General features: G+C 32.0%; 3 protein-coding genes across 22 annotated transcripts; 2 read left to right on the forward strand and 1 right to left on the reverse strand.

The window, feature by feature from the left end:
- Nucleotides 1-59: 59 nt before the first annotated feature.
- On the forward strand, nucleotides 60-4,565 carry LOC125588688 (protein TORNADO 2-like). The gene is made up of 2 exons (XM_048760379.1): nucleotides 60-2,614; nucleotides 3,718-4,565. The coding sequence occupies exons 1-2, from the start codon at nucleotides 2,117-2,119 to the stop codon at nucleotides 4,027-4,029; spliced, it is 810 nt and encodes a 269-aa protein (XP_048616336.1). The 5' UTR covers nucleotides 60-2,116; the 3' UTR covers nucleotides 4,030-4,565.
- LOC106440409 (protein RGF1 INDUCIBLE TRANSCRIPTION FACTOR 1-like) lies at nucleotides 4,315-18,930 on the reverse strand. Of its 13 annotated transcripts, none has more exons than XM_048760330.1 (13): nucleotides 18,601-18,930; nucleotides 18,384-18,521; nucleotides 18,192-18,283; nucleotides 18,011-18,076; nucleotides 17,858-17,921; nucleotides 17,647-17,758; nucleotides 17,483-17,556; nucleotides 17,310-17,404; nucleotides 17,198-17,229; nucleotides 5,710-5,793; nucleotides 5,221-5,421; nucleotides 4,899-5,123; nucleotides 4,315-4,714 (listed from the first exon to the last, which is right to left on the reverse strand). In XM_048760330.1, exons 10-13 carry the CDS (start codon nucleotides 5,752-5,754, stop codon nucleotides 4,514-4,516), a joined length of 672 nt encoding a protein of 223 aa, XP_048616287.1. In that variant the 5' UTR covers nucleotides 5,755-5,793; nucleotides 17,198-17,229; nucleotides 17,310-17,404; nucleotides 17,483-17,556; nucleotides 17,647-17,758; nucleotides 17,858-17,921; nucleotides 18,011-18,076; nucleotides 18,192-18,283; nucleotides 18,384-18,521; nucleotides 18,601-18,930; the 3' UTR covers nucleotides 4,315-4,513. The 13 variants fall into 13 exon arrangements, 9 of the variants coding, with proteins under 9 accessions (XP_048616287.1, XP_048616291.1, XP_048616294.1 ...); XM_048760334.1 differs by having other exon boundaries at nucleotides 18,192-18,307; XM_048760337.1 differs by having other exon boundaries at nucleotides 18,192-18,320.
- LOC125588684 (probable LRR receptor-like serine/threonine-protein kinase At5g10290) lies at nucleotides 10,532-12,413 on the forward strand. 8 transcript variants are annotated; one of them, XM_048760353.1, is made up of 8 exons: nucleotides 10,532-10,666; nucleotides 10,736-10,781; nucleotides 10,939-11,089; nucleotides 11,164-11,456; nucleotides 11,637-11,708; nucleotides 11,795-11,860; nucleotides 11,933-12,003; nucleotides 12,122-12,413. In XM_048760353.1, the coding sequence occupies exons 4-8, from the start codon at nucleotides 11,431-11,433 to the stop codon at nucleotides 12,319-12,321; spliced, it is 435 nt and encodes a 144-aa protein (XP_048616310.1). In that variant the 5' UTR covers nucleotides 10,532-10,666; nucleotides 10,736-10,781; nucleotides 10,939-11,089; nucleotides 11,164-11,430; the 3' UTR covers nucleotides 12,322-12,413. The 8 variants fall into 8 exon arrangements, with proteins under 8 accessions (XP_048616310.1, XP_048616308.1, XP_048616316.1 ...); XM_048760351.1 differs by having other exon boundaries at nucleotides 10,533-10,781; XM_048760359.1 differs by having other exon boundaries at nucleotides 10,533-10,781; nucleotides 12,204-12,413.
- Nucleotides 18,931-20,368: the final 1,438 nt, after the last annotated feature.

Raw genomic sequence — 20,368 nt, forward strand, 5'->3', positions numbered from 1 at the left:
CGCAGGTTCAGCAACATATATAATGACTTGAGATCAGTTCACTTCTGAGAAACAAATCTCTTATAGCTTATTTTGGTGGAATATATTCCCCAGTATTTAATTCCACAGAGATCAGAAATCTTCACTTTTAAATTTGGTTCCAAAGACATATGATCTACTCGGTTATTTATGAAATTTAGTTCAATTTTGGGTTTCAGTTTTTCAGTTTAGCACGATTCGGTTCGCGGTTCCGGATAAATGTTGTCAAACCTAACCACTATCTTATACAGAATTTATTAAAAAAATATATTTAATCTTAAAAATAAATCCATGTTTAGAAAGCATGATTCAAAATCTAATATCTAGATTATAGTCTGTGTACAATATATTTTGTTTTCAGTTTTTTTTAATGAACTTTTAACATTCTATATCATCTTTTATAATTTTTGCATCTAATAGCTTAATACACATTCAATTTTATAGTCTACAATATTTTTAATAAAATTCAACATTTCACTATTCTATTTTTATTTCATATTTTTTACATATATTTTGTAATTGCATATTAATGACAATTATTGATTATAAAAATTTGTTTATGTCTAAATAAAATAGAATAAACATCTACTTACAAAATATAAATAATAAATTTTGAAACTAAAAATATAAGTTTACTTTTATTATAAAATAATTAATCTTGAATAATTAAATTAACTAATATTTTTAATCAATTTTAAAGATTTTAATAACTAATGTATACATCAAATTACTCAATGGAAATTAACATATTCGTGGGTCAGCTTTTTGTCGTTTTAGAGTTTGCCATATGACGTTGTTGGTCCCAACTTTTTTATTCAGCAGATTAAACAAAAAAAAATTGACAATAGATTATTGACAATAGATTAAACAAATTTAGTTGTTCGAAAAAAAGATTAAACAAATTTAACTGTGTTTTTCTTAGAATTTAACTATATCCAAGTTGTTTTTATATATTTCAATATCTTTATTGTATGAGTTCAACAATTTATCCAAAACATCCGTTGTAAATGGTTTGATAAGAGAACAATGAATTAATATTGTAATGTAACACCAAAAATAGATATTGCTTACGCATTTTCGTGAAGTATAAAATGTACTTTTCCAAATTCAAGCAAGTGCAGATGTATCCACTCAAGGATGCATCCATACAAAAATACTAATTAATATAGATGCTTCTATTTTTCTGTTAGTAAAGAAACGTCAATTTTTCAGTAAGTGCATTGCATTCAGAAAAATATATGATATTTGCTTATTTGGAGATTTTCATTGTTATTAGAAAATTAGCAATTGTATTTATATATTTCTTGTTACGTTTTTTATTATACTTCTAATTTTGTGATTTTATGTTTAAATGGCGTGTTTATAATTAATATCACTAACAACTTTTATCAAACATCTTATACAAACTGTAAGAAAAAGTTAATTAATTATTGTAAAGACACTCAAGAATCAATATCATCAGTCTTGCACCAAATTCTGGCAAAAGATCTATCATTTTCTAAAAGCACAAACATGATCAGTAGGCTGAGCAAGACTTGATGAAAAATGTAGATATGTTTTCAAAGGAAACGTTGTTATTTAAAATAACTTATTTCATAATTTTGCTTAAAACACTAAAGGAAAGATCATATGTTACTCACCTTAAATATCAGTAAGATAAGAAATATTAAATAAGATTTGTCATCTACTTAAAACACTAAAGGAAAGATCATATATATATGGCTTTACTAAAATCTCATATATAAGATTTTAATTTTTTGAAAATATATACTAATTCTGATGATTATATACAAACATGTAATAAATAGGTGGTGATTTCTTTACACCAAAAAAAAAAAAAGATAAAGTCAGAATAGCTAATGTAAGGAAAATGATTCCATCTTCTTTTCAAATAGTTACGTTATCCCATTGATATACAATACATTTCACCTCCGAGTTATTATCATCCTCTAAAACTAACAAAAACATTGTACATAACACACTATTCACCTCTCTCTTGCTCTTGTGTCGTTGTGCTATTTATTTGAGCTCTCGTACTCTAAGTTATTACGTTCATCCTGTATCTGTTTCTCAAACCAAACAAACAAACAAACAAAACATGCCTTTGAGAAACAATATAATCGGTTGCATAAACTTCATCGCCGTCCTCTTCTCAATTCCGATCATCGGCGCCGGAATCTGGCTCACCACCGGAACAGTAAACTCCTGCTTCATGCTTCTTCAATGGCCAGTAATAATACTAGGAATCTTGATACTTCTTGTGGGTCTCGCTGGTCTCATAGGAGGGTTCTGGAGGATCACTTGGCTCCTCGTTGTTTACTTAATTGCCATGCTTGCTCTCATCGTACTTTTAGGTGTTCTTGTCGGATTTATTTACATGGTTACCCTCAGAGGCTCTGGTCGTCCACAACCAAGCAGAGCTTATCTTGAGTATAGTCTTGAAGATTTTTCTGGTTTCTTACGTCGACGAGTTCACAGATCTTATAAATGGGAAAGGATTCGAAGTTGTCTGAGTACTACTAGTATTTGTCCTGACTTAAACCAGAGGTTCACTTTGGCTCAAGATTTCTTCAATGCTTATCTTAGTCCCATTCAAGTAAGTGTATTTTAGAGACTTCCATTGTTTTTAAACACTAACTTTATTAAGCTTATGTTGAACTTACATAGTCATTATGAATTTCAGTAGTTATGAATCTAGGAACATAGTAATGAAATTTGAAAGAAACATTGTCTTCAATCTGATACTTCGCCAATTTGTCAGCCACTTTGTTGTCTTCTCTTTCAATCCATTGGACTTGCAGATCATGAAACTGTTGTTTCCACCACTGAATCTCCCGTTTCCAATTATAAGCATTAAAATGGAGAGTTAGTCCATTGATTATAGGGCAAATCTCCAAAATAGCACATTTCTAAGTTTATGTCACAAAAATAGTCCTCAAAAACTAAAATGACCAAAATAGTATTTTATCTTTTGAAAAATTTAAATTTTTTTATTTTTCAAAATTTGAAATTTTATCCCCAAAACTCCACTCCCCAACTCTAAACCATAAAACCTAAACTCTAAACCCTAAACCCTAAACTCTAAACCCTTAACCCTAAATCCTAAACCCCACCCCTTAACTCTAAACCTTAATTTTTAAATTAATTTACCATTGGAGTATAAGTGCATATTTATATCTTTTGATAAAACATTAAGTGCTATTTTGGTCATTTTTATTTTTAGAGGCTATATTTGTGACAAAAATATTTTTAGTGCTATCCTAGTCATTTTTTCTTGATTATATCCACAGCTTTTTTATTATCTGATTCAATACAGACTTTTGAATAACCCCTACTCCAAGCATGTTGCATTGCCATTAATATAGCTTCTAATTCACTTTCGAAAGAAGTATTAACGCTATTTCCAACTGCCATTTAACATGCTCTTACATGCTTGTCCTAACAAAAACTAGAAAAATAATTAAAATTAATTTCTGTATGATGTGTTGATTAAAATGCCAAAGACAATTTACAAAAAAAAAATAGAAAATATTAAAGCAATTTGGAAGTTTATATCTATTTATACAAACTCTTAAAATATTTAGTGTTCAAAACTAATAATTCATTTATTTATGTTCAGGACCGGCAAAAAAGACACTCCGAATAACTTTTTCTCACATTTTAGTTTTATTTAAATCTAACCGTTTGTTTATTTTTCAGTCTGGTTGCTGCAAGCCTCCAACAAAATGTGGCTACACGTTCGTGAACGCTACATACTGGATAAGTCCTATATCATTGCATGTAGATATGGATTGTCTACAATGGAGCAATGATCAAAACACTCTGTGCTACGGTTGTAATTCCTGCAAAGCTGGTTTGCTCGCAAATCTCAAGATAGATTGGTTAAAAGCAGATATTTTTCTCCTTGTGGCGCTTATCGGGTTGATAATCATTTATATAATCGGTTGCTGTGCATTACGAAACTCGAGAAGTGAGGATATTTTCAGAAAGTATAAGCAGGGTTATACATGATACTCTGATACGGATGGGAAATTAAGTTGCAAAACTGTTGTGTCCTAATTTAGTGTCTTTACGTTTTGACCCATGTAGTCTTTTTTTAATTTTATATATATGCACTACCAGAACATTTTGTGTAACTGGAAGAATCTTTTGTAAATATCTTTGGTTTGGGTTTGCAAAATTTCGCATTTGTTAATATTATTATTATTATATTTGAGTCTGATAAAATGAAATGGGAATGTGAGAACCTTTTATGTTGTGTCTTGTATTACTCCTTGTCTAGCCTCATTTGCATCATCACATTGAGAATATACAAGAATATATACACTTACTAATTAGATGACTACAAACCAAAGGCCCTCCTTTGGAGTAAGACCAATGTTAAAACCATTTATGTTGTGTCTTGTATTGAGCTACTATCTCTTTTCAGGATGTCTAATATAGAATAAGAAGCCTTGGAATGTAACACAACCTCCTGCTTCTTTGCGATCTAAACTCATTGCAGTAGAGATCGGTGAGGGATACCCTTTCTTGGTCTTTTTCTCAAAGAAGTAGAAGTAGGACGTTGTGGTGTTGATGTGATTAAACTCTGGAGACTTGGAATGCTATCCTCTACTCCTGAACTGTTGTTTGAACTCTCTAATTCCGTTAGAGTATGCTTCACTCCCTTCTCAAAGCTTCTAGAAGCTCCTGCTACCTATTAATAAAGAAGACCCAAATCAAAAGTCTCACACTTTTCTCTGTTAATAAACAAGAAATCACGAAAACAGAGGAATTCAACTAATAAATTAGCAATTTTAACCCAACTTAACACCAAAGATTCGTCCTTTTTATCACAAAAAGAAAAACAGAACAAGAAAGATGATTGGGTAATGTTGTACCTTGCAGCCAAGAGAGCAGAAGCAAAAGCAATCGTCAGCAAGGCCACGAGAACAGACATCGCAGGCATTAGTAACTCTAACTCCTCTAACGCGCTCAAGCTGAGGCCTTTCATTCAAAAACACAACCTTTGCGCTGTTGTTCACATACGTCTGAACGCTCAAGATATCTAAATGCATCTGAATCTCGTTGACCCTTATCACATCGTGATAGGACAATCTCCTTATCTGCCCAAATCAAGAGCAGTAACATTCAAAAATCAAGTTTCTTCCAAATGCAATCTATATATGAGAACGTCTGGATCCTCCTTGAAACGCGACGCACCTGGATGGTACGATGATCTTTGTGGTGTTCAAGACAGAGAGGGCAAAGGGAGCCGCCATTAGTGCAGTCCAAACAATACATGTTGCATTCGTTTTTAGGTGAGTGTCCATGAAAGTTGCATTGAGCAAAGAAGTTTTCTTTCAGTAATGGTTTCAGCCATGGAGGCCACTGGTTCTCTTCTTCCTCTGGTCCACCACCTCCCTGAGATAAACAAGATCACTCGTTAATCTAACAGAAACACCTTCCACATATCAAAACAGAGCATTGACGTTCTTTTATACACAAAACAGAGCATTTTCAGTAGAAACTGGAATTTGAAAATCTGGAAAGTAATGTTGGAAAGACTAAAACTTTTCTTGTTTCCAGTGGAAATTTCAGTTCAATAGCAACAACCCAAATCTTAGAATCGATAATGCATTGCGAGTAGACATTGAAAAACAGAGTGGACAATGGAAAACAGAGTCAAGAATGTAATGATATTGAACGTACCATGCTTCTTCTGCGATTTGGGTTCTCGTGGTTTTCGATCGCCATTTTCGAGAATGCAGTAAAGGATCTGGCTTTTCAGAGTCACTTTTGTAGAAATAGGTTAAAAGGATTGTAGAGAGAGAATGTGAGGAAGAAAGCGAGAGAGATGGGGTTCTTTGAAAGCGAAGAGAAACGAGGAGAGTCGTTCGAACTTCTAATCCTCCCAATGTCGACTTACCGAACCTAAATCCAGAGCCTAAAATTGCCTTAGTTTAAAACCCGAACCTATTTACCAACCTTAAGTCCGAGGCTAAGATACGTTGGGTCAACCTTCTCATTGGCCTTTTCTTGGAATTTTCATTTCATTATTATTAAACTACTAGAGTTTTTAACCGCGCTACGCGCGGATAAGATATTATATGTATTTCTCAATTCTAAAAAAATAATGTATAATATTGTATTACATTATTTTAAGAATATAAAATAAGACTACATAACATAAATATATTTTTTTAAATTTTCTTTGTGAAAATCATTATGTTGTTTGATTGTTGTACTTGATTCGCATATTTGCATAGATATATGTGATAGATGAATAACTATATTTTTATTATCAGTAAATAATATATATTTATTATATAATATAAGAAAAATAAAATTATTTACTTGTTAAACAACCTTGTCTCATGTTGGGGACTCGGTTATAGACATATCATATTCGAATAAGACATTTTACAGTTATCAATCTTCTTAAAAGTTAAGAAACAAATCTGAATATCAAAACAATATCTCATACGATCTCTTTATGAAATAACTACTCTAAAGTAATTGAATTTAGGCATCAAAAAAGACTGGAAATGGATGTGCAGATGTGTTATCTAAGTCAGCTTTACAAAGCACTATTCATAGTTCATATATTATTTATGTCCATCCTATTTTTTTGTCCATCTTTTCTTAAACATCTTGAAATAATTGATGCTAATTAATAATAAAATTTTGGCTGGCAAAAAAAAATCAAATTTGTCTAATTATTGCTAAAATATTTTATTAATATTGTCTAAGAAGCTTTTAAGTGATATCATAGTTTAATTTTTGTTAGTTTTTTTGTTAATTTTTAGAGTTTTTTGTATTTAAGATTTTTTCCATATTAAGCTTATATTTCTTTCACTGAATTGATATATATATATATATATATGTCATAAAAATTACCATCAAATCATTTTTACTTATTTATTATTTTGTTTTTAATGAAAATACAACTTTAAAAAATTAATTTAAAATAAAATTATATATTAATTTGTTGTATTCTAACAATTTGATTGATTTAATTAATTTGCTTTGGTGGATAACTTAAAAAGTTTTCATATGAATCGGGGAAAGCAATCTTATGTTGTTATATTATATTTATTTGTGTATATAGAATCTATATATAATGCTAGTGTAATAAAGAAAGAACATTATTTTTTGTAACTTCAAAAAGATACATTATTACCATTTAAAATTAATCAAAATTGAATAAAATGGTAATTAAATATTTGTAAATCTAATTGTTTTTTATCTTGATCAGTTGGATTCTCATGAAAAGAAATCGATAGATTAAACAAATGTTTCAAAATTTGTTGTGTTATTGTTTTGTCTATAAATTATAAAATTTATTGAATTGATATATTTAATTATTGCACCCTTAAATAAAATTTTATTAAGACATTAGAGAACTATGTTTTGAGTTGTTTTGTCAAAATTGTACAAAAATCTATGCTTTTTCATATTTGTCACGAAAATTTATATGTTAAACTTACTTTTACAAAATTTTTAACTTTGTCACAGAAACAAAAATCTATGCTTTTTCATATTTTTCAATGTTCTCACACTTTCAAAGAATATATTAGCTTAGTCACTTATTTTTTTTTTTTTTACAAAACAAAGTATCCGAGTCTTGAAAGTTGAATTCATATTATTGTAATTGTACATAAGAGTTTGTGATTACATACTTAGTGATTCTTGTATATGTGTTCAAGAAAGTTTCAATGGCTTAGTGGTAACTGTCATATATTAATGTCATAATAACCTGTGTTCGATCCCTTCCTTCGCATTGTTTTTCATTTTTTACGAAAAAATAAATGAGATGACGTGGCAATTTCGGACTCTCTGATTGGTTGATTTTTCTATCCTACGTGGACACCCTCTCCATGGCTTATATTTGCCTTTTAGTATAGTATAGATAGATGAATAACTATATTTTTATTATCAGTAAATAATATATATTTATTATATAATATAAGAAAAATAAAATTATTTACTTGTTAAACAACCTTGTCTCATGTTGGGGACTCGGTTATAGACATATCATATTCGAATAAGACATTTTACAGTTATCAATCTTCTTAAAAGTTAAGAAACAAATCTGAATATCAAAACAATATCTCATACGATCTCTTTATGAAATAACTACTCTAAAGTAATTGAATTTAGGCATCAAAAAAGACTGGAAATGGATGTGCAGATGTGTTATCTAAGTCAGCTTTACAAAGCACTATTCATAGTTCATATATTATTTATGTCCATCCTATTTTTTTGTCCATCTTTTCTTAAACATCTTGAAATAATTGATGCTAATTAATAATAAAATTTTGGCTGGCAAAAAAAAATCAAATTTGTCTAATTATTGCTAAAATATTTTATTAATATTGTCTAAGAAGCTTTTAAGTGATATCATAGTTTAATTTTTGTTAGTTTTTTTGTTAATTTTTAGAGTTTTTTGTATTTAAGATTTTTTCCATATTAAGCTTATATTTCTTTCACTGAATTGATATATATATATATATATATGTCATAAAAATTACCATCAAATCATTTTTACTTATTTATTATTTTGTTTTTAATGAAAATACAACTTTAAAAAATTTAATTTAAAATAAAATTATATATTAATTTGTTGTATTCTAACAATTTGATTGATTTAATTAATTTGCTTTGGTGGATAACTTAAAAAGTTTTCATATGAATCGGGGAAAGCAATCTTATGTTGTTATATTATATTTATTTGTGTATATAGAATCTATATATAATGCTAGTGTAATAAAGAAAGAACATTATTTTTTGTAACTTCAAAAAGATACATTATTACCATTTAAAATTAATCAAAATTGAATAAAATGGTAATTAAATATTTGTAAATCTAATTGTTTTTTATCTTGATCAGTTGGATTCTCATGAAAGAAATCGATAGATTAAACAAATGTTTCAAAATTTGTTGTGTTATTGTTTTGTCTATAAATTATAAAATTTATTGAATTGATATATTTAATTATTGCACCCTTAAATAAAATTTTATTAAGACATTAGAGAACTATGTTTTGAGTTGTTTTGTCAAAATTGTACAAAAATCTATGCTTTTTCATATTTGTCACGAAAATTTATATGTTAAACTTACTTTTACAAAATTTTTAACTTTGTCACAGAAACAAAAATCTATGCTTTTTCATATTTTTCAATGTTCTCACACTTTCAAAGAATATATTAGCTTAGTCACTTATTTTTTTTTTTTTTTACAAAACAAAGTATCCGAGTCTTGAAAGTTGAATTCATATTATTGTAATTGTACATAAGAGTTTGTGATTACATACTTAGTGATTCTTGTATATGTGTTCAAGAAAGTTTCAATGGCTTAGTGGTAACTGTCATATATTAATGTCATAATAACCTGTGTTCGATCCCTTCCTTCGCATTGTTTTTCATTTTTTACGAAAAAATAAATGAGATGACGTGGCAATTTCGGACTCTCTGATTGGTTGATTTTTCTATCCTACGTGGACACCCTCTCCATGGCTTATATTTGCCTTTTAGTATAGTATAGATCTATCTCTAGTCGTTGTTCAAAAAAAAAAAAAAAAAAAAAAAAACTATCTCTCTCTAGTTTGTTGGTCTTATTCTTTTGGTCAAAGTTTCTTGGTCTTATTATTTACTGTTTTTCCTTGAACAAAAAAAAAGAATCTAGTCTAATTTTATTCCTTTTTAGATTTTCCAAAAAATATATATTTAATGTATTTGTTATATAGTCATCACATTTATTGGTTGTTAGAGTATAATACTAATTCAAAGTTATGATTTTGAGAAAAAGACTAGAATAGCACTAAACCAAGTTTTTGTTCCCAAAGTAGCACTCAAGGCTAAAAGTCACAAAAATAGGTTTCATTAAAGAGGTAATATACACTTATACCCCTTGGGTTAATTAATCCAAACCTTAGGGTTTAGAGTTAAGGGGTGGGATTTTGGAATTAGGGTTTAAAATTTTATAAAAAATAAATTCTAAAATAAAAAATAAAAATTTTAAAAACAGTTTCAAAAAGTATTTTTAAATTATAAAAAGAAAATTTGAAAAAAAAATAAAAAAAAATTTGAAAAAAAAATTTGAAATGTTTTTTTAAAAAAATTTCGAATCTGAAAACATATAATCTAAAACTATAAAAAAAAAATTTCTTTTTTTCATTTTTTTCATTTTTTTCATTTTTCTTATTTTTATTTATTTTTGTTTGCTTATTTAATTTTAAACAAAGGGTATTAAGGATATTTTACCCTTTAATGAATGTCATTTTTGTGACTTTCTCCTTCTAGTGCTATTTTTGAGACATAAACTTCCAAATGTGCTATTATTGACAATTGCCCTATGATTTTTTTTTGAGAAAATGCCTTATATAGCACCAAATCAAGTTTTTGTTCCCAAACTAGCACTCAAGATCCAAAATCACAAAAATAAATTTCATTAAATGGAATCATTTACCATTATGCCCTCTCCTTTGATTAATTAAAAAAAATCGAAAATCTAATCGTCGGAAACAATCCCGTCGTGTTCATCTTCCTCGTCCTTCACCTACGACAGAATACCATTGCTCCGCCGTGTTTCTTTCCGTCGTCATCAGATCTACCGTCTTCAGGTCAGTACATCCGTCGTCATCAGATCCGTTGTGGCTGTCATCAGGTTCGTCGTTGTTGTCCCCGAGCTATGGATGCTGGTGTTAAGTTACATGACTCAGACTTTAGATTGCAGATATTAGCTTTGTGGTGATGTATCTAGAAGCCGTGCCTCCGATCGGGTTCGTCCTCTCTCTCGTTTCCCTCATCTCCAAATCGTTTTGCAATGTCCTGTGTAGAGAATTATGAATCCGAATCACTGAGATATTTATTCTCTAGGTATAAATCGTGTGTTCGATCACCGATCAGATGATTGTGGTTTTTGTAAATGTTTGACAGATAAATAAAAGAGGAGAATCAGTGGATGATAAGATTAAAAACTTGATGTTGAGCTCTGCAAATACAGAGAGCAGATTCAAAAGACACGATCTGGTCCTGTTCAACAAGCTCTCAAAGCTCGTGCTATGAGGCTTCTGAAGCAGAAGAAAATGTAAGGGATTCTTAGGTTTACAGCTAGCTCTGTTCATTAGCTATTGTTGATCAATTACATTACTTTCTTATCAGGTATGAAGGACAACGCGACATGCTTTATAATCAGACATTCAATCTCGATCAAGTCTCTTTCGCTGCTGAAGGTCTCAAAGATGCTCAACAAACTCAAATGCATATCTCTCTTTGTTTCTAAGCTATTGTCCACGCCTCTGGACATGGCTAGGTCATATATGCGAGCTCGACTGCCATGGGGATCTCTGTCTGTGAACAATTCAGAGTTTTGGTCACCATCATCAGCAGGGATGCAACTTCTTAAGGAAGGAACACCATTTTCTTATAATGCTGGAAACTTATCCTCTTCCAAGGTACATCAGAAAGGTTTCTAATATATTATGCATTGCAGTGCAAACTTTTGTGTGATGCTAATTCCAGTTTTCCAATAGAAAGTTTGCATACCAGCATGTATTTCTAATGGCTCTCTCAGAGTTATGGCTCTCTCAGATTTTAGCATGCGTCTTTATTCGCTGTTGTATTTGGCCAAGCAGGACTTTGAGTAGGAACAAACTTAACGGGACTATCCCTGTGTCACTCACTGGTCTTCTGAACCTGATAAATCTGTAAGTTACTGCTCTCTCTGTCTGTGATCCCCTTCTTTTTTTGGAAGCTCCTCTTTCTTATTCAATTTGAAACTATGTTTTTACAGTCTTTTTGATTCCAATAATCTCAATGGCCAGATTCTTCAAACTCTATTTCAGATCCCAAAATACAAGTATGTTCCACTACTTTATGTTAAATCTGTTTTTTCTTTAGCAGTGATCTGATATGGTTTTATCAACTTTAGTTTCACAGGAAACAACTTGAATTGTGGTGTTGGTCAACCTCACCCTTGTGTATCTGAGGTTGCCCGTTCAGGTAGCTACATTACTGTGCGCCATTGCTTGAACCATATCTTCTTTACTTCCAACAGATTCAAAAGTATTAAAGTTTTTTAATTTAATTCTGCTGATGGTGTCTTGTCTATGGTGAATAAGTGATTCAAGCAAGCCAAAAACTGGCATTATTGCAGGAGTTACTGTCGTCCTCTTTGGAATCTTAGTGTTCTTGTTCTGCAGGGATAGACATAAAGGATACAAACGTGACGTGTTCGTGGATGTTGCAGGTTGGTTCGTGGATGTTGCAGCTGTACCACCTCAAATTGGTTTGGTCTGTTTTGTGTTGTGGTTTGTTTGAACTTTATATAGTGGTGCTGCTCAGAACATCAACATCAGCACCAGAATGAATTTAAAAAGTTTTACAAAGTATTAATCTATATTTGCTGTCAAGATTTGCTTACTAATCATCATCACTCAGAAAGAGAAAAAGGATCAACGATCATTTTCAAGCAGTAAAAGAAAGAGACATAAACAACTCACCCACTTCAATGGTTTGATTTGGTAGTGGCTTTAACTAAAAATCAACGTGATCTCTAAGCATATTTAAACTATATCTCAATAATGTTCTCATTATATGGCGGCAGTATTTAATCCTTTGTGTGATGAAGTACTTTTGTTGGTAAATAAAGAAAATAACATTAGATGTGACAAGTTTTATCCTAAGTCTTTGTTATATACTTTTAATTCCCTAACCTGTAAAGTACTATTCGAAAGTAATTGAGATTATCTTCTTTTTCATGTATGTGATTCAACTTTTTGGTCATGTAGACACTATCTCTTGATAGAATTATTGAAAATGTTTCAAGCTATCCCATTTTAATGTTCTCGGTTTGATATATGTTCTCTATTTTGTAGACAACTAACTATATTTGATGATTTTTATAGCCAATGAATTTTCTTATAGATTTTGATTATGTTTTTTTTGGAAGATTAAGTTCCAATTTAGGATAGCCATCCTGAACAAGGATTGTCTAACATTTCTTACACGCTTTTGATTCTCTTCGAAAACAGACTTATGCAAGAAAACACACTTATTTTATTTTTCTGGAAACCCATCCCGAAAGTGCCAAAAGTTATCCTATATAACATATGTGTTTTATAATGATACCACATTTAACACTTTCTTGATAGAATTATTGAAAATGCTTCAAGCTATCCTATTATGTTCTTGGTTTGATATGTGTTCTCTATTTTGTAGACAATAAACTCTATTTTGGTGATTTCTATAGCCAATGAATTTTTATAGATTTTGTTTATGTTTTTTTGGAAGATTAAGTTCCAAATTAGAATAGTCATCCTGAACAAAGATTGTCTAACATTCCTTACACGCTTTTGATTCTCTTCGAAAACAGACTTGCAAGAAAACACATTCATCTTATTTTTCTTGGAAACCCATCCTGAAAGTGCCAAAAGCTATCCTATATAACATATGTGTTTTATAATGATACCACATTTAATACTTTCTCGATAGAATTATTGAAAATTCTTCAAGCTATCATATTTCAATGTTATCTGTTTTATATGTGTTCTCTATTTTGTAAACAACTAACTCTATTTTGCTGATTTCTATAGTTAGTGAATTTTCTTATAGATTTTGATTATGTTTTTTTTTGGAAGATTAAGTTCCAAATTAGGATAGCCATCCTGAACAAAGATTGTCTAACATTCCTTACACGCTTTTGATTCTCTTCGAAAACAGACTTATGCAAGAAAACACATTCATTTTATTTTTCTTGGAAACCCATCCTGAAAGTGCCAAAAGATATCCTATATAACATATGTGTTTTATAATTATACCACATTTAACACTTTCTTGATAGAATTATTGAAATGCTTCAAGTTATCCTATTTTAATGTTCTCTGTTTGATATGTGTTCTCTATTTTGTAGACAACTAACTCTATTTTGGTGATTTTTATAGCCAATGAATTTTCTTATAGATTTTGATTATGTTTTTCTTTTTTTTTTGAAAATTAAATTAGGATAGCCATCCTGAACAAGGATTGTCTAACATTCCTTACACGCTTTTGATTCTCTTCGAAAACAGACTTATGCAAAAAAATACACTCATTTTATTTTTCTGGAAACCCAGCCTGAAAGTGCCAAAAGATATCCTATATAACATGTGTTTTATAATTATACCACATTTAACACTTTCTTGATACAATTATTGAAAATGCTTAAAGCTATCCTATTTTAATGTTCTTTGTTTGATATGTGTTCTCTATTTTGTAGATAACTAACTCTATTTTGGTGATTTCTATAGCCAATGAATTTGCTTATATATTTTGATTATTGTGGGAACCGAAATTCACACTGTCGATTTCCGTTTAAATAAGGAAACTAGGAAAACCCTAATTTCCTAGAGAACCCGGATATCTGTTAATTACCACACGTCAAGCAATCAGAACACGAGAATAACAACGATAAAAATAAGAAATCGAAAAGAGAGCAAAGTAGATCTTATTCCGAATCTGCGTATGAGCGTTACAACAAGGTATAAGCCTGGGCTCGAGAGCTGTCGGCGAGATTCCTAGTTCTAACAACCCTAGGACGGCTAAACCTAATTGAGTCGCAGCTCGAAATAACAAAAACGGAAAATTGCCTAAATTGCTCTAAGTGCTAAGTTTGCTCTGAAAAAGTTCTCTCTCTTGCTCCTCGCCTAGGACTCCTTATATACTAGCTCCAAGGTCGGTTTACGCTTTTACTCTTCTGCCCTTAAGCCGTCATAGCATAAAAATGGAAATATTCCATTTTTCCCGATCTTCACAATTATCTTCGAAACTTCCGTATTTATCCGCGGAAACTTGACATTTATCCTTCTTCGTGGGCCAAGCGTGAACCATGCTGTGGTTCACGGGCTTTTGGTTAGGAAAAATCGTAGGATGGGCCTCGAGTCGTGTTTTAGGTCCCTTTGGGCCGTCTTCCGACTCGACACGTTTACTACGAGTTTTCCGCGGTTTCTAATCCGCGAAGTTTGATCGATGAATTAGAATAGCGGGAAACATGGACTGAGCTCGCTACGGTCTTCGGGAGATAGCATTCGAAGGTTTGACGAGAACGCAAGGACTGGTATCGTATCGATGTTCGGATAGGTTCAATCGCTACACAGCGACCGAACTTTGGCTCGAGCCCGGTCGCTCGGTCGCTGCGTAGCGACTTGTTTAGAGCTTTTCGTCGGACATCTCAATTCTTTCTTCCGTAAAGCTTTTTCGTAAGAAAGAGTCTATTTCCGAAAAATACTCTTCGGAGAAATTCTTATTTTCTTCCTCGGACGTTTTGAATGTTAAATTTGTCGTAACCGTTTTTAACCCCAACAATTATGTTTTTCTTTTTTGGAAGATTAAGTTCCAAATTAGGATAGCCATCCTGAACAAGGATTGTCTAACATTCCTTACACGCTTTTGATTCTCTTAGAAAACAGACTTATGCAAGAAAACACATTTATTTTATTTTTCTGGAAACCCCTCCTGAAAGTGCCAAAAGATATCCTATATAACATATGTGTTTTATAATGATACCACATTTAACACTTTCTCGATAGAATTATTGAAAATGCTTCAAGCTATCCTATTTTAATATTCTCTGTTTGATACGTGTTCTCTATTTTGTAGACAACTAATTCTATTTTAGTGATTTTTATAGCCAATGAATTTTCTTATAGATTTTGATTATGTTTTTTTTGGAATATTAATTCCATTTTAGGATAGCCATCCTGAACAAGGATTGTCCAACATTCCTTACAAGCTTTTGATTCTCTTTGAAAACAGACTTATACAAGAAAACACACTCATTTTTTTTATTGGAAACCTATCCTGAAAGTGCCAAAAGCTATCCTATATAAAATATGTGTTTTATAATGATACCACATTTAATACTTTCTCGATAGAATTATTGAAAATTCTTCAAGCTATCCTATTTCAATGTTATTTGTTTTATATGTGTTCTCTATTTTGTAAACAACTAACTCTATTTTGCTGATTTCTATAGTCAGTGAATTTTCTTATAGATTTTGATTATGTTTTTTTCTGGAAGATTAAGTTCCAAATTAGGATAACCATCCTGAACAAGGATTGTCTAACATTCCTTACACGCTTTTGATTCTCTTCGAAAACATACTTATGCAAAAAAATACTCATTTTATTTTTTTGGAAACCCAGCCTGAATGTGCCAAAAGCTATCCTATATAACATATGTGTTTTATAATGATACCACATTTAACACTTTCTTGATAGAATTATTGAAAATGTTTCAAGCTATCTTACTTTAATGTTCTTTGTTTAATGGTAAGTTTTTTTTTTTTGCGAGAAACCGATGTCGAGTAAGTTAATTTGAATTCCGGTTACCCACCAACCCATAAATAAACAAAAAAATATTTACTTCAGAATATGCATAGAAGAAAGTCAGTTGTGATAAAAACAAAAGAAAACAAAAGTATACTTCCGGTTGCCTCTTGGAGCCATTTCACCGTGTGAAAATAGCTTAAATTTGAGGATTGTCTCCTGCGGAATTCTTGTTTCATGATCCTTAATGATCCAGGTAAGTTATGGCACATCTGGATTCGTGATACTAAAAGAGATAATTATTATCATGGTGAGTCCTCAGGTGAGCTAGCACTTGACATTTTCATTATTTTTTGGTAAAATGTTAAGCTAGCACTTGACATTTATCAAGGAGCTACAGTAATTTAGTAAACAAGCAAACGTGGGCTAAGAATAATTTAGTAAACAAGCAAACGTGGGCTAAGAATAATTTAAGCCTAGGAGCCTCTTTTAAAAAAAAAATTCTACGAGGGCTCTTCCTTCTTCATACTCCTAAGACTGTACGCTAGATGATGATTGCGTATATGCAAAACGATAAGCTTCCTCTTAAGAGAGCTCATTAGGCTAGCGAATAAGCAGAACTACGTCTACTTAATATTTATTTATTTATTTATTTACTCAGCAGAAGAACATGTTGCTTTCGACTCTCTCCTGCAAACGCGGAAGCTGCGGAACTTTCTCCTCTGATACATCTTCAAACTTTGTGAATTGCGCAAACTGAGCTGCTGCTAAATGAGCGTATCGCACTGGAGCCATTGAGAACAAGTAAACAAACAAACAGAAGGGACACATTGAATATTGAGAAGCTTGTGTTTTATTATAAAAGAGAATTTGATTAAGGAAGTGTGTTTACCAATTGAGGTTGCCGTTGTGCTCCGCTGGTTGCTGGACCGATGATTAAAGAAGATTAGAATTGAGTTTTTTGTAAGTTGCGAATGCGAGGATTAGGGTGTAGAGAGACTTACACATAGGAGAGAGAATGGATGAGGTTCTGCAACTCATCGGGAGAGAAACCAATCTCATCCAGCAAGACATGATAGTGAGCCGGTCTTGAAGTTCCCTGGGAGATCAGCAAGGTGAAACATAAACATATGCAGTGAGGAGTGAAACTCTTAAGGTTAAAGAAGTCAAAACTTACTATTATTCCTGCATGGGCACACATGTAAAAATCTTAGTTGGTCGGGTGTACAATCTTGGTGTCCACAACGGTTCCTGACAAACATTTTTTATGATAAAAGAGTTATGATACAAAAATTGAATCGTAGTGTGACTGATGCAGAAGATAAAACGTATCCTCTTTACCTGCAGGAACATTTTCATGACCCTTAGCTTGAAACAATTTGGTGTGGTGTCTTTTCTGAGCCACAATGACAGTGAACTTTGGCACGTCGGTCTCACCAAGACGTTGATACGCCTGCATTGTGTTAAATAAGCAAACTGTTCAATATAATACTTTCACTAGAAACATAATTTGATAGAAGCCAGATCTGGCCAAGGAACTTTGAAACACGACCTTTATTATCTGATCCACCACAATGTTCAAGACTTGGTTGAACTGTGATTCACTTACTCCATCCCTAACCAATACGCCCATGATTGTGTAAGAACATTTTTTAGATACTGGAGGTTAAACAACAAAACAAACGATACAGTTTTCTGCTAGTACCTGAATATGATAATCTGCTTAGGCTTTCGTGCGTTGCTTGTCTTGAAAAATTCCACAAACAATTCACTGTTGGAAACAGAAATTTGGTCAGAGCAAAAGAGAAGACACCTAAATATCTTGTGATAACTGGTTGCTTCCTGATTTAACAAAAAATCGAGCTGACTAAATAGCATCCACTTACTTCATGATACCGGTTGTCTCCGTTCACAGGGTCGTCAACTGGTTGGAAGAGCGAATCAATCATTTCCAGTTTTTGTGACTGACTTCTCACAGCTGCCAGTTTTTTGAACCAACAACCTTACAGCATAGGCTGAGACATGAAAAGTAAACAGACGGAAAATAAAGGACAAGCAAAGTAAGAATAAAGCAATACCGCTGCTACTGAAGGAACATCTGCACGACCTGGAGACCCATGAGATACATCCATACCCATGATTAAGGTGGGAATTTTGTTAATCAATGGGATGCTGAAAGAGCACTCTACTCCCAACAGAGAATTGATTCCACCAAGCTAGATTAAGACAGTAAAAGAAGTTGAAGAGAACACTACATCATATGCAAATTCTAAATACCGAAGGAAGAATACCAACAGAGACACATTGTTGGGTGATGTAGAAACTGAAATCACCGGTGCTGCGGTTGCGTAGGACGGCGTAGACACGGTGTTGGGTGATGCCTAGCTGAGATCGCCTCTTGTAGAGCTTAGACGAGGCGGTGAGATTCCTGAAACTCTTGGAGACGAGGGAGAGTGTCGGGTAGTGGCTTCTGGGCACGCGAGCGACGATGTCAACGGCGAGGTCGTCGGGGAGTGAATGAATCAGACGATGTCAACAGCGAGGTCGCCGCCGTCGCCTCGCGTCGAGAAGAAGAATCGCCATGCTTGGCGTGAGAGAGAGGTTGTTCTGATTTTTTTTTTTAATTAATTTTAAAAGAAGGGTATTAAAGACATTTTGTCCATTAATGAATGTTATTTATGTGACTTTCTCTTTCTGGTGCTATTTTGGAGACAAAAACTTCAAAAGTGCTATTATGGAAAATTGCCCTTTTTTTTTTGAGAAGTTGATAAAGGTATTGTTCTATTATTGTACTTTAATTTAAATCTAACCATTTGTTTATTTTTCAGTCGGGTTGGTGCAAACTCCCAACAAAATGTTGGATAAGTCCCATAGCTTTGTGTGTAGATATAGATTGGCTACAGTGGAGCAATGATCAAAACACTTTGTGCTACAGTTGTGATTCCTGCAAAGCAGGTTTGCTTGCAAATCTCAAGCTAGATTGGTTAAAAGCTGTTATTTTTCGTTTTGTGGCGCATATCGGGTTGATAATCGTTTATATAATCACTTGCTGCGCATTACGAAACGAGAAAACTGAGAATATTTTCAGAAAGTATAAGCAAGGTTATACATGTTGGAATGGGAAAAGGTTAGTGACAAAACTAAGGAGAATATTTTAAGATTAATTTTTGTTTAAAAAGTTATTAGGTTATTGTATTATAGTTTCTTTACGTTTTAGCCTTTATATTTTTTATATGCGCCACCAAAACTTTGTTTGTAACTGAAAGGAATTTAACTCATGGGTACAAGGAATTTAAGGAGGCGTGAGACAGTGTTACACTCGGAACTGAAAGCACTATAATGGACAATGGAGAGCATGATACAATACTCGACCTGTCAGAGATTTGAGACAGATTGTAAGGACCTGATTGTAATGATAGAACAACCACAAGCTTGTCCAACTTCTCAACTGAGCTAGAAATCATTCAAATTTTTCGGTTCTGTTTTTCGGATATCGAGATCAACTACTTTCCAAGGACGCAAAATGAGATGATGATTCGTTAGCTAGGAATGCATCTTCTTTTCATAGATATTTATGTTTTATTGGTTGTTCTATTGGTTACCTAGACCACTTCAAATTTGAGTAATAGAAGTCGTTTGCTGCCAAAAAAAAAACTGAAAGGATATTTTGTTCTTTTTTTGGTAAATATTTTTTTGCTTCATTTAGTTTGGATTTGCAGAACTTTGCATCTGTCTAATCATAATTAGGTTTGATTTATGTCTATAACTCAAAAATGTTACTAATCATGATTAATTTTTTATTTTTTGAGTTTGTGTTTGAGTTATCATGTGTTATCATTGAGGTACGATTTTGAGTTATCTCTTTTGTAAAATTGGTAAATCAAATAATTAATCAACATCAAGCCATTTTGTATGTATTAGAAGTTGATGTGGTAGTTTTTTTTGTTTTCTATGGAGTATTACGGTTACTTTTAATTTTTTAACAATTTAATATATTAATTGCATGGTAATCATTTCTCACGTTTACTTTCCTTCACTTACCAAACTATTGTAAAAAATCACG

The sequence above is a fragment of the Brassica napus genome, chromosome A2 (assembly GCF_020379485.1).
Source record: "Brassica napus cultivar Da-Ae chromosome A2, Da-Ae, whole genome shotgun sequence".
Classification (NCBI taxonomy): domain Eukaryota; kingdom Viridiplantae; phylum Streptophyta; class Magnoliopsida; order Brassicales; family Brassicaceae; genus Brassica; species Brassica napus.